The sequence below is a fragment of the Sapajus apella genome, unplaced genomic scaffold (assembly GCF_009761245.1).
Source record: "Sapajus apella isolate SASKATOON/1434 unplaced genomic scaffold, GSC_monkey_1.0 scaffold71, whole genome shotgun sequence".
NCBI classification, from domain to species: Eukaryota; Metazoa; Chordata; class Mammalia; order Primates; family Cebidae; genus Sapajus; species Sapajus apella.
The window spans coordinates 3948820-3963268 of NW_022437011.1; the positions used below are offsets into that span (position 1 = coordinate 3948820).

Genomic DNA, 14449 nt, shown 5'->3' on the forward strand with positions numbered 1-14449 from the left:
TCATTGCCTTCTTTCCCTACCCTCCAGTAAGACCCATGTTTGCAGCTAACAGTACACCTGTTCTTAAAGATCAAGAATCTCTTTCATCTGCATAGAATTTTTCTAATGCCACCCTTTCACACTATCATCTCCTTGTAACCTCATAATTGCAAAGTGATTGGAATGATTAGTGAGGCACTGTCTTCTTCATATGGCAGGTGAAGAAACTGAGGCTCAGGGAGGCTGATTTGTATCATGCCTAAGATACCAAAACTGGTAGACACTACATGGGAGCTCCAGCCAGGTGTGTCTGACTCCCAGCAGGGCATTCCCCTTTGACACGCTGAGGACACAGTCTACATCATCACTATTTTGCCCCCAGTCCCAAACTTTCTATCATGACTCAAGTGCTTCAGGGAATTTACACCTTGCTTTTTACAGAAATGCTGAGTAGATAGAGTAATTCTATTTAAATAAAATTCAAATCAGATCAATTCCTTCTGTCATTTCCCATCGCATTTGAAGCAAAAATCTACATTTTAAAATTTCTTTACAATGGTGGTAAAAATCCTACCTGAGCTATTCACTTCCCTTCCCTTCTCCTACTCATTATTTTTCTCTTTTTATTCCAGCCATATTGGGATCCTTATCAGTCTTTAAAAAGTACAAGTGTGTTCTTTTTATAGGGCCTTAAATTTGCTCGTCCCTGTGCCTAAATTAGTCTTTTCCAAGATGGCCACATGGCTTGCTCCTTTATTTTTTAAGGTCTTCTCCTAAATATCACATTCTCAGTGAAGCCTTCATTGATCACTTTATTTAAAACTGCATCTTCTGCCCTAATATGTCTAGCTTCTTTGGCTGCTTAATTTTTCCTTCATCATATTTATCTTTTAACACAATATTAAAACTTGATTTATTTCATTCCTTTTTCTGCCTACCTTTATTAGAATGTAAGCTCCACGAGGCAAGAATTTGACCTCTTTTGTTCAATGTTCCTGGTGCCATAGTGAGCAATTAGAACAGTGTCTAGCAGAGAGCAGCTGTTCTGTAAATGTTTCTTGTATTTTGCAAGAAGTGAAGAAATTTATGTCTTAGAGCTTCTACCCAACGGCAAGCTAGCGAGGATACAAAGTTGAATATCCCATGATTTTTGTTCTCAAGTAGCTCACAGTCTTGATGTAGAAGATATGAGTGCATAACCAACTAAACATACTCAACATGGTACAGCATAACAAAGGCACAGACATGGGAACATTGGAACCAGCACAAAGAACTATTCATGCTCCCTCGGAATCTGGAAAGATTTCTCTGATGTGATAATATTTGATCCATGACTTGATGGATGATAAAGGATTTGAAGACATGGACAAGGAGAAGGAAGGGCATTTCAATGACAGAAGAAAGCTTAAACCAAAACTCAGACTGTGGCAATGCTTGACATTCAAAGATAGCCCTATAATCCTTCAAACCTACCTACCTTTCTTAAAAAAAAAAAAGATATCGTTAGGACACCGTCCATGCTTGGTCCTGCATAAATGTTACTTCACTGACTCCTCATATTTAGTACAAATATTAGATATGATTATTCCCTTTTGAAATGATGCAATTGTGAATCTGACAAGATCGCCCAGTTGGATAATGCTGGAGCCAAACTTGAACAAGAGTCTGTGTGACTGATTTGCTTTTGTATTTATTTTGAGAGTGAGAGGAATTAACTTTCTTTTTTAAAAATTTAATTTTATTTTGTGTTCTGGGATACACGTGCAGGATGTGCAGGTTTGTTATATAGATAAACATGTGCCATATTTAATTTGCTTTTGTGTTCTGGGATATGTGTGCAGGATGTGCAGGTTTGTTATATAGATAAACGTGTGCCATATTTAATTTTATTTTGTGTTCTAGGATACGTGTGCAGAAAGTGCAGGTTTCTTATGTAGGTAAACGTGTGCCATGGTGGTTTGCTTCACCTAACAACCCATTTCCTAGGTGACAGGAATTACTTTTTAATGTGTACTAATTGGCAAAATGTTTTCTTCAAAATTCACATTCAAAAATTATTAAAGTGGCATATGCTTACCATGTGAGAGGGAAAAATGAGGAGAATATGGAAATTTGTGTATACTTTTAAAAGTTAACAATCTCCCACACTAATTCCATTATTCCCAAACAAGCCATATCAGCATCAATATTGTCCCTGTCTGTTCAAACATTTCCAAACAAAATCACACATGGGGCGGGGGGGTTAGGTAAATGATTTACTCTGCAGCTTGACTGTCTTATTGAATAATTTCTCATGACGTTTAGTTTAGATAAAGAGACAGAAATCTTTAAAAAGCTATTCAATATCTAATAATTTCCCTATGGATGGACTTTCACATTGTTTCTATTTTTTCAGTTTTTCAAAGGATTCTGCAATAACATGCTTGTATGTATAAACACGTGCACTAATATTTGTATATAAATATTTTTATTTAATATTTTTATAAAAGATTTCCAAAAATTGAATTGTAAGATCAAAGGGCATTTTTAAAAATGCTAATGGATATTGTAAAAAAAAAAAAAAGCCTTCAAAATGTAGCAATACCCTTATTGGCCCAAATGGACACTTTATTGATTCACAGCATGTGAATAGTTTTCTAATCTTTATACTGAAGCATAATTGATGTACAATAAACTGCATGAATTTAAAGCATACACTTGAAGAATTTTAACATATGCATATACTCATAAAACCATCACACAATTTAAGTACTGAACAATCTTGGAGCTCACAAGTAAATGGGAGATACAAAGAATCATCAAATAATCTTATATAAATCTGTAATTATGTTTTGAGAGACTTGCTCAGGAAGGAAGGAAGATGGTCCTCTCGGAAGCTGTAACAAATGTTTATCGACTGGGTGAGGGAAGGTTCCTAAGGAAGGGAGACATGTGCTGAGATTTAAAAAGAGAAATAATAAAGTAGTTGAATAGGACAAAATTCATAAGGAAATGAAGGGGAAGACACATGTATAGTTGAGTGGATGGCATTTGCAAAAGCCCTGTGCCAGGTATCCTGTGCTCTAGCCATGAAGGAAGATCAAGGTGGCTGGAAAGCAAATGAGAGTTAGGGAAGTCAAGTCTTACAGGATCTCGTAGGTCATGGTCAGGATTTTGTTCCTAAATCCAAGAACAATGGGAAGCCACCAAAGGGTTTTGAACATTGGAATACATATGATCACAGCTGCATGTTTAAAAAATCACTTGGCTGTTGTGCAGGCTAGACGGAGGGGTCCAGGGAAAGCAGGAAGCCAGCCAAGAAGCTTTTCAGCAAGGGAGGGTCAATGCAGGCAGAGCCATGTGGAAGGGTGGAAGGATTGAAGAGAATATTAAGACATGAGGTTGACAGGACATGTTGTTGAGTTCAATATGACATGTCAGAGAGAGGGAAGTATCGGGAATGACTTGCAGGAATCTGACTAATGCAAGTGGATATGCAGTGTTGCCACTCAGGGATATAGAGAAAATTGGATACAAAACTTTCCAAGGCTTTCCTGGACTCTTAAGATAAAAACAGGGCCATGACCATGATACCCAATGCATGGTTTGACCTTGACTTGTATCCCTGTGTTCCTGCTCCCAGGACTGCAGGTGATGTTTCAGTTCTTTGAAGAAGCCAAGTTCCCCTTATTCTCAGGACAGTCACATACTCAGTACCTTCTACACAGAATATTATTTGGTTATAACGGGTTCTTCACAACCTCAAGTCCCAATTTGGCATGTCCATAGAAATGACCTAAAATAAACAGGGAACCTCTTTTAGGATCCGATTCTTTTTTTATTGTTTTTGTCATAACTTATAATTATCCATTTACCCATGTTTATTTGTGTGGTTTCTATCTCTCCCTTTACACTGTAAAATCTACGGAGATATGGGTCATGACAATTTGTTTATTACTGTATGCTTCCTGTCTAGCAAAGATCCTGCAGTCACTATTCAATCATTATTTGTTGAATCAAAAATATATAGAGAAAATAATAAATGACTGCTAGCTATCGCTGTTATTATGATCATTGTCAGTATCTAATCAGAAATAAGTTCTCATTTGATAATGACAGTTAATGACAGAACAAGAATACACCATTTAACAATGCTTAAAATGAAGTCAGTGGTAGTTACTAGAAAGGGGGAGCATCAGGCAGTTGCCATTTAGTTGTGAATCCGCAGTGAAAAATTTAATGCAATAGAAGGCGCTTATATTTCTTACTATCTATGTTGCATATATACACAAATGTTTTCCTTGATTTTGCTAATAACCTATGAGCGCCCTCTGCTGTCTTTAATCTAACTCAATAGCCTGAGAGCTCTTCATCTGGTTGCCTCCTTAAATAAAAAATAATGTAGCAAATAAATTGTATGTGCCTGTCTGTTTGTATTGCCTATCTTAGACATGAAACCCAGAAATCACATAACTCATACCTTGCATCTCTTGACACTCCAGCACATAATAAAAAGTGACTTACAGCTAGCTCAGGGAGAACAGTCATACCCTAGGCATTGTCTTGGGTCCTTAATCCCATCTTTGGAAATGGCACTTCTCTGACCTCGGTCACCTGAGATACCAACTGTTCTTTCCAATTGAAAAGTGTGACTAGTTATCAAAACTTTAGACATCATATAATTCGGGACCTTGCATTTCCATTTCCAGGATTTTTCTGAAGACATAAAGACAAAAATGTATGCAAATATATGCTTGTTCACTATAGCACTTTTTATGATAACAAAAAAGAAAAAATTAGAAACAATATAATATACATTATATAAATTAATATTCACATAGATAACAATTTGAATAAGATGTGTCATTCATATATGCAATGTATCATTCATATATGTCTGTAAATATTTAGAAAATGTCATGATAAAAAGCACATCAAAATGTGAACAGTGGTTTCCTCTAATTTGTGGAATTTATGGATGAAGAGAATGAATGTTACATATGTGCATATATGTAACTACAGTTATACATAATTATAGTTGTATATCATAGTTATATATAACTTACGTTAAATATATTCCATATAATTATATGTGTATTATATATTTCTATATTCCGATATCTTTAAAATCATTTTTAACTTTTTATTTTGAGGTAATTATAGATTCACACGAAGGTTTAAGAAATCATACAGTGCAATCCAGCATATTTCTGCCAAGTTTCCTCCAATGGTAGCATCTTGCAAAACTATGCTACCGTATCTAAACCAGTATGCTGACATTGATACGGTACAATTCTGTCCTCATAAGGATCTCTCATACAACCCTTATATAGCACACTCATTTCCCTCTTGCCCCCACCCTCTCCTTAACCTCAAATCACAAATTTGTTTTTTATTTCTATCATTTTGTCATTTTGAAAATGTTATATAAATAAAATTACACAGCATTTAACATTTGGGGTTTGACTTTTTCACTTAGCGTAATTCTCTAAATCCTTAGAGAATATATATATATATATAACCTGGATAAATCCAGGTTACTGTGTATATAAATAGTTTGTTCTCCTTTTTTGTTGAATAGTATCTTGTTACGCAGATGTACAAAGTTTAGCCATTCATCCATTGAAGAACAACTGTGTTGTTTCCAGTTTGGGGCTACTAAAAATAAAATTGTTATGAACATTTGTGTACAGGTTTTTGCATAAACATAAGTTTTTGTTTCTCTGGGATGAATGCCCAAGAGTACAATTACTGGGTTTAATGGTAGTTACATGTTTAGTTTTTTAAGAAAATGTCAAACTCTTTTGCCAGAGTGGCTGTACTGCTTTACTTTCACACCAACAATGTGTGAGTGATTCAGCTTCTCTACATCCTCACCAGCATTTGGTGTTGTCACTTTTTTTTTTTTTTCTTTTTTTTTTTTTTTTTTTTCTGAGGCGGAGTTTCACTCATGTTACCCAGGCTGGAGTGCAATGGCGCGATCTCGGCTCACCGCAACCTCCGCCTCCTGGGTTCAGGCAATTCTCCTGCCTCAGCTTCCTGAGTAGCTGGGATTACAGGCACGCGCCACCATGCCCAGCTAATTTTTTGTAGTTTTGGTAGAGACGGGGTTTCACCATGTTGACCAGGATGGTCTCGATCTCTTGACCTCGTGATCCACCCACCTCGGCCTCCCAAAGTGCTGGGATTACAAGCTTGAGCCACCGCGCCCGGCCGGTGTTGTCACTTTTATGATAACGTTTATCATCAGTTTCTGCCTGGCTTTCCAAATATAATCTGTCCCCATATTCCTTCTTAATCACTCTCTTTGACACACCTCTGGAAAAACAAAAAACAAAAACTTTAAACCCAGTAAATTGCCAGATTACTGCCATTACTCTGAGTATAGTGGCAGAGAACTTTATCCCCAATCTTTTCCATTTAATAACTTGATGAATGCATAGAGAGGCATCCTTCTCAAATATGCAAAACACTGGGAGAGATAGCAATGAATGGCTTAATAATATTACTGGTGGACAAAACAAAGGGACCAACCCAATCAGATAAAACTTAACAGAAACAAACCCATTTATTCAATAAACACAGAACCAACACTATCTTCAGGCTCTGTGCAATGTGCTAAGGATATAGACATGTACATTAGAGTCACTATCCATTTAACTTCACAGTCTAGTAAAGAGACTTTGAAATAAGTATGAAAACAAATATGTTTAAACCTATATTATGAATGTGTCTGTTGATTTGATGTAGTATCTGACTCTTTTTATCAATCAGCATTGAAAAACTATTGATGAGTTTGAAGTTGGGGAATGATTCCTGTATTTTAGAAAGCCACTTTCTGTGTGTGTGGCTGATGGATTTGAAGGGCACCATTGGGAATACAAAGGTCACTTGAGAGATTAACACAGTAGTTTGATGAAAAATGACAAGATCTCGGGCTGGAAACAGTGGCTCACACCTGTAATCCCAGCACTGTGGGAAGCCAATGCAGGAGGATTGCTTGAGCCCAGGAGTTCAAGACTAGCTTGAGCAACATAGTATGTAAAAAAATAAAAAGAAAAATTAGTCAGGTATGATGGTGTGTGCCTATAGTCCTAGCTACTCAGGATGCTAAGGTGGGAGGATCATCTGAGTCCAGGAGGTCCAGGCTGCAGTGAGCTGTGATGGCACCACAGCACTTCAGCCTGGGGCTAGAGTGAGATTTTATCTCAAAAAAAAAATAAAGAAAAAGAAAGAAATGACAAAATTTAAAGAAGAACAGTACCAGTTGTGATCATGAAAAATATATGCAATAGATGTGAAAAGGGTTTATAATAAGAAGCCTTGCTTACCAATCAGAAGGGAGGCTGATGAGAGGGAGTACTTAAAATCATTGCTAAGTTTCTGTCTCAGGCAACCATGAAAATGTCTGTGCTGTAAACTGAATAGCAAAGTAGAATATGGGAGTGTGTTTTGAAAGAGGAACAATGAGCTCAGGTAAAAATCTGTTGAGTTGAGTTAAATCTGAAAAAAGAGCATCTCTTGGAAGTGTCTTATAAGTAACTAAATCTCTTCTTAAAAAAAAATACAGATTGTAGCTATAGATTTTGTAGTTCCTAACATGGAGACTATATTGGCATCTATGGCAGTACATAAGATTCCCCAATAAAGGTTATACACAGAATAAAAATAGAAGGGGAACCAAGTTAAGAATCTTTGGAGGTATCAACATTCAAGGGAAGTCAAAAATAATAAGAGCTATTTAAAGAAACTCAAAAATAATGGTCAAATAGAAAACTAAAGTAGGAGGAAAGATGGCACCTAATTCAATAGAAAAGAAAATTACAAGTAGGATAGAGGCATCTAAGGTGACAATTACTTTGAAATCATCAAGAAATGTGGTAAATTACATTACATTAATCATATTTGGCACTGCTTTTTTCTATAGGTTAATTATACATCCCCTTCCTAAAGAAGTCAAGCATGGTCAAATGACTTGCTCTAGCTAATTAAACTGACTGGAATTGATATATTTCACTTTAAAGAAGAAGCTTTAAGAGTTAACTCATGGTTCACCAAGTTCTCTTTCCCTGTAAATATAATAAGCAAAATGCTCAAGACAAACTATTCCATCAGCTCCTGTTGCAGAATTCATAAAACATTGATCATAGGTACAGCCAACCAAAGATGACCATATGGTGTGAGGAACAAGTCGAACGCTGTACACTTAAGCCACTGAGATTTGGGATTATTTATTACTGCAGCTGGACAACCTAATCTATCAGTAAGACGTAGATAAAATGAGGAAATAAAATAGGAAATTTCACAAAGTGAAAACTATTTTAGTTGCCAAAAAATGGAAGCAAAGCAATGGTAGGAAATTAAGATAATATTCCTAGAGATAATGTTTAACATTGTCTTAGTTAGGAATCAATTAGGAAACAGAAACTACTCCAAGTACTTAGAACAGAAGGAATGTGATGCAAAGAATTGATTGAAAAGACATTAGAAAAGCTAAAAAGGCAAGTAGGTGATGGTGAGGCACCCAGAAACTAACAACAGGAGGAAACCATTAACAACTTCAGCTGGAGAGAAAAACAAAGGAGGTGGTGTGACCAGAGGCCAGAAGACTCACCCAGATTAAGCTGGAACCAAGGCAGGCCTATCTAGCAGGACCTGCAGCCTGAGACATGCTACAGCCATTTCCAGAGACTTCTCCCAAATACAGAGCCAGAAGGGGCCATTCAACAGTTTTCCTCTTTTCCTACTTCCTATCTACTGCCTGTACCTCCCAGGGGCAGAACCTAGCCCAAATGTCAAATGATTTGGGAACCTGAGAAATGCAAGCTTCCACAATCAGCACCAGGTCCCCTATCCTCCCTCAACACGGAGCAGAGCAGAGCAGCAGAAAGGTACGGAATGGACCTGACAGCAAACAGTCCCAAGATTGGCACAGGCTGAGTCTGAAGGCCAATGGTTGCAGGCATTCTAGGTAGGAAGAAACTTGATTTTTCATTAAGGTGTAAGAATGTTAGCAGGAAAGGGATTTAGTTATCTGTTCAGTGTGGCTGGAGTAGAGCACATGTGAAGAAAGGAATGTAGATAAGAAGAATGGATGTGTAACTAAAGGCTAGATCATGAACAGCCTTGTATGCCCTGCTTAGGAGCTTGAAATCTACTCTGTCATGACATTACCAGAATTATTCCTTGGAAAGATAGTCCTGTCATCATTGTAGATGATTGAATAGAGGAAAGAGAAGATAGTTCATCACCCATTTGCCAAAGGATGATGTAGAAAAGGCCTAAGTGGAAGGATCTGTGAAAGCTATTGAGTGGCCATAGCTTAACTACAAACTTAATATAAATGAGTACTCCAGCGACACAGAAGCCAAACCAATGAAGTTAGTAAGACACTCGTCTTATCAGACAATATTTTGAAAACTTTTTAAAAAATTTTTTAAATATAAAAATTTCTTTAAGATGGAGATAGAAAATTGGAAGGTCTGGAAACACTGAGATAAAAAACAGTTGGGAAAAATAAAAATGTTTAACTTAAAGATAAGGAAGGGAGAAGGAATGATTATGTGTTAAGAGTCCAGATTACCTTTATAAAAACAGGCTCTCTCGAGTTTATGATTCAAGGAAAATCTAATCTGGGTATGTCCTTCTGAATAGAGTCCCCAGAAATAAAAATAGGACAGCTGAAAAATCTATTCATTGCTTTATTTGTCCTTTTCACGGTCACTACATTTTAGGGCATTTGATCTATAATTGGTAGAATGTGTTTCAGCCAGGAAGGCTAGGAGTATCATCCTCTGTCCACATCCACCTCTGGTCTTTCTTTAACTTGATGTCACACCAAGTGTGATAGCGCCTCCTGAAAGGCAGAAGGACAACAAAAATTAGAGAAGCTTACATGTAATTAGCATGTTTCAAAAAATATTCACTTCTAGTATCCTGTTTGGCCACCATCTTACTGATGCAGAAACAAAAACTCAGAGTGATTAAGTCTCATCCACAAATGGTGAAAGTGGTAAATGGCAATGTCATAACTCTAACACGTCTCTTTCATTCAAAAATGCTTCCTGGACATGTAGAAATTATACTTTTCTTGAGATTCCAGGACATACAAACTTCCTATGAGTATAATCAGTCACGCGGAAATGCACTTTTACAAGGGACGAGAGGATGAGGTGGACATTCAGGGTCACTATGCCCTCCCCTTTGGAAGATTCGCCTCCCAAGCTACAGTTACCAGCAGTTTCTTCACAGCTTCAGAAGCCTCTGGTCCCAGCTCATTCACACACTTCCTTAGCCCCTCCACAAGGTGCTCAACAGAAATGCCCAGAGTTTTAAGAAGAAGCTTTAATGGATCCATAAAGGGAAGAATGTTGTCCAGAGGTAAAGGTACCAAGTTGTCAACAGGAAGGGGCACTTTGTTGATGAAGAAGGCAGTAGCTGCAGGCAAAAGAGAAGCCAAGTGAGACAGGCACATCTGGGCCCAGACGATGACTTCATCATCTTCCCCTGTGTCCATCAATACCTCCATTCCAGACCCACTCATCTTATTTCCATCAAAAACTTCTGCTTCTGGGCCTTTGCACCTGCTAGTCCATCTACCTAGAACTTTTTTCCCTCAGCTAGCTATATATCTTTCTTCCTCACATTCTTTAGTCTATCTTCAAACGTTACCTCCTCAGAAAAGCCTACAATGGCCTCTGTCACTCTCTGTCCTTTATTTTTTCTTAACATGACCTAAAAAAGCAACTCTTCTTTTGCTATTTTTATTGTCTTTATTTTCTCATTAGAATGGGGGCTCCATGAGAACAAGGAATGCTTGTTTTTTTTCACTACTGTACCCATGCCTGGCACAGAGTAAGCATTCAACAAATCCTTGTGGTTGACTGAAGGGGATGTTACTTTGTGTGTGGCTATCTCCACAGCTCACAGCTTTGAGGCTAAAGGAGAGATGCCATAGTGAATATCCACACAGGGACAGGAATGGACCCCACCGCAGCCCAAGAGACTGCTCCCAACCAATTCAACTCAACACTACGAACATAATTGAGTGCCAACTCTCTGCTAGTCTGGGCAGATACATAGACAAATAGGACAAGGATTCCATTCAGAGACTTCACACAGTCCAGTGGATGATAAAGATCTATGTGCACCACAGTGTAGCATGTGCTATGCTAACATTATGGCCAAAGCTCTATGGAAACACAAGAAAGAGATGACTAATTCTAACGTGAGAAAGTGCTGCAGCAATTTTCAGAAGTGTTGTTAGAGCTATGTCTTGAGGCAAATGTCAGGATCATAAGGTAAAGAAGAGGAAGAGTATTTTAGAAACATGACCAATAAGAGCCCAGAGACGTTAAGATGTAAGTGCATACCAAGGATGGTGAGCCTTCTGCCCAGAAGACTGGAGTGTAGATTTCTAATAGGCCGTGACCAGGGCATGGAAGAAAAAGGGAGTGAGGCTGCAAAAGTTGAGTGAAATCAGATTTTTTAAAAGTGTTGGATGTCACATAAAGGAGTTTGAGATTTTGTCCTGTGCACAATGGAGCACTATCAAGGCTTTTACGTAGGACAATTGCATTTTGTATCTTTGGTTTTAGAAAGATAACTTTCCCATAGAAGATTATTGGGGGGGAGTAGATATTGGCAAAAATATGTATGACATATATTTTTACAAAAACGTGTACAGATATATAAATGCACACAGGTATGTGAGCACACATGTAAAAACTCACATCCTCCTACCGGCTAAGACCTGCCATAGCTTATTTTCCTTTGGAAACTTATTATTTCCCCATTCAAATTATTAAAATGGAGCCTGTACATCCATTTTTCCCCATTTTCTGTCACCTGTTGTTCCTCCAAAATTCTCATCCAGAGGGGGCAATATTTATTTCCTTCACCTCCTTTCTGCTGCCACCTCAGCCCATAGATACTTGTCCCTGGACACTAGAGAACAATGAAATATCCAAAACTGGTGAAGTTACAAATTTTTTCAGACATTCAATAAACATCACAAGTCAAAGTTGCCAGTGTAGGTGTGGGCAACAATCAATTTTTCATAATTAATCTCCATACTTCTTATTTCAGACATTTTGGTGAACATATTCTCTGTATGTATTTAGAGCTTTCTTGGAGATCTCCAAAGACTTCTGTTCTCTCAGTGAACATCATCATGAAATGTTTTATCCATGTACCCAAACTATCTTCCTGATGATTACAATGATTTCTTCCAAAAAATAAATCAGTTCTCATTCTCCTCCAAGAAGCCAGCTTCTCTATCCTTATCTGAAGATTGAACTCATCACCCACCAATACACTTACAGAGTTCTATCTGCCTAACTTACAGTGTATTTATAGTAGTCTAGAATTATAGTAACTTCTGTAGAAGCCTTTTCTCCCCTGTTAGACTATAAGCATGTTAAGAAAAATATTTATGACTTATTCTTGTCTAAATCTTCCAATGCTTATCCAGTGCCCAACAAACTGTAGCCACTCAATAAATATCCATTGAGTGGATGAACAGATGAATTTAGCTGTCTCAGGAGTACCATGCTAGCAAACTGGTTAATGGGAGATGATAGCAAGAATGACTCCATATAGTTTAAAAGCACAAAAGAAATAAATTACGAAGTCAGATTTTGACTCAAGGTTGAAGAAAATAATAAAAACTAATGGTGACCAATATCCAGCAGTGAAATGTGCTCTGTTGATCCTTCATGGAAGTTGGCTAACCTCCTATACAAGATGTATTAGGGAGAATACTTATATTGGGTTAGAGCTTAGATGGTGGGTATCTGAAATACTTTCCAACATCACCATCTCCTGTGATTCCAAAACTCCTTCTAACCCTACAAGTATGTGCAATTATTATGTGTCAGTTAAAAATAAAACTTAAAAATAAAATAAAAAAATAAAATTCCTACCACCATACTCTACTGTCAGTGAGTCAAGGCTCATTAGTTGTGTTCTTATTAACAGAAAAGTAGAGAAACATCATATACTCCAGATGTATTCCAGTTACTTACCAGAGTAACTACAAAGGCTGATGACCACCAGCAGGAAGATAGTTACCAGCTTCATGACAGTTATCTGGGATATTTTTCTGGAGTTTAAAAACCAGAAAATGTAGCAAAATCTACCAAGCCAGTGGTTCTACTTGCCACACAAAGTGTGATGTCTGCTTTTGCACGCACACATATTTATACACGCACTGAAGACCTGAATTCTAGTCTCTACCACTTGACTCACCCCACCAAAGAAAGGCATAAAGGTTATGTTTTCTCACTAAACAATTTGGAGGGTTTTCCTCTTTCCTTCATGTTCCCATGAGAAACAAAGCCCTACATTATGGCGTTCTCAAGTACCTCTTGCACAAACCCTTTCACGGAAATGAGGATGGAAGGCAAAGAGCCCAAAGAATCCTTCTCCTGGAAGAACACTGAAAAGAAGTGAAGCTTTTATATTGGGATTAAACGAAGTGTTTTCCTCTAGTTTTTTATATTCCCCGCCCCACCACCGCCGTTTTCTATTTATTTAAAGTTTGGAGCATCACATTAGCTGATGAACTACCCAGTTGTGAAAGCAATCTGAAGGCCACTGGTATAATACAGTGTCAGCTTAATGACATTCAGGGCCACATTTCTCTGGAACTCACCTGCCCCCAGCCCACTCACGCATCTGCTATGACAAGATTTACACAACTCTGTTACCTTTTCTAGTGTCAGTTATTTTGAGTACGTTCACAGCATGTCTTCTCTGAGCCTTTGAATAGAATAATAGGCTGAAGATCTAAAATCAAAGTGCCTTTTGAAAAACCTGGGATTCAGTTTTCACTATTTGTGTCATCTCAGATTCTACATTTTTAGTCTATGATATTAGTGTTCTCATCTAAAATGGGAACATAAATAACATGACTGACCATAGGTGTACAGCCCTAGGGGAAAAAAATTGTTTTTGCAGGATTCTTTGGCAATCAAATCCTATGAAGTCATTCAAACATACATAATAATAAGGTGCTGGCTACAGGAGTAGTCATTTGTTTCCAAGGCTGTCTTTCTGGATCCAGGGTCCAGCCACAGGACCTCAGGACAACTTCAGTTGTGAGCACAAGTCCTAGAGTTCTTTGAGACATTGGGTGGCCCAATATGCAAGGAAGAAGATAAGACAGGACAATAAAGGGGTGAAGTAGAAAGCAGAGTCCATATGGTACAAGACAAGCTCAGAGCTCCCTGGCCACATGGTGATGGCTCCAGCCATCTCCACCACCAAAGTGTAACCCAGAAAAATTTGAGAAAATACTTTATTAAGATGAAAGACAGAGGTTGAGGCTTTATTTGGTTCACATGACTTTAATTTCTGAGAAATAAAAACAGTCTTAAAGATTATTGGTAAAATGCGGATGTCATCAAAATGTAAATTTTTGCCTAGGGTTAAAGAATTGTTTTGAATTAGATGAAATAAAGCTTCAATAACAGCTCAAACAAGTTATGGA

At 37.6% G+C, this 14449-nt stretch overlaps 1 protein-coding gene across 1 annotated transcript; it reads right to left on the reverse strand.

The window, feature by feature from the left end:
* Positions 1-9645: 9645 nt before the first annotated feature.
* Positions 9646-13136, reverse strand: SCGB3A2 (secretoglobin family 3A member 2). The gene is made up of 3 exons (XM_032250302.1): positions 12984-13136; positions 10193-10395; positions 9646-9814 (listed from the first exon to the last, which is right to left on the reverse strand). Exons 1-3 carry the CDS (start codon positions 13036-13038, stop codon positions 9791-9793), a joined length of 282 nt encoding a protein of 93 aa, XP_032106193.1. The 5' UTR covers positions 13039-13136; the 3' UTR covers positions 9646-9790.
* Positions 13137-14449: the final 1313 nt, after the last annotated feature.

Excerpts from the sequence above, each read along its gene's own strand:
- SCGB3A2 (XM_032250302.1), bottom strand. The coding sequence starts at position 13,038 with ATGAAGCTGGTAACTATCTTCCTGCTGGTGGTCATCAGCCTTTGTAGT. Across the intron at positions 10,396-12,983 it reads CAGCCTTTGTAGTTACTCTG|CTACTGCCTTCTTCATCAAC; the intron begins GTAAGTAACTGG and ends TTTTGCCTGCAG. Across the intron at positions 9,815-10,192 it reads AAGCTGTGAAGAAACTGCTG|GAGGCGCTATCACACTTGGT; the intron begins GTAACTGTAGCT and ends TCTGCCTTTCAG.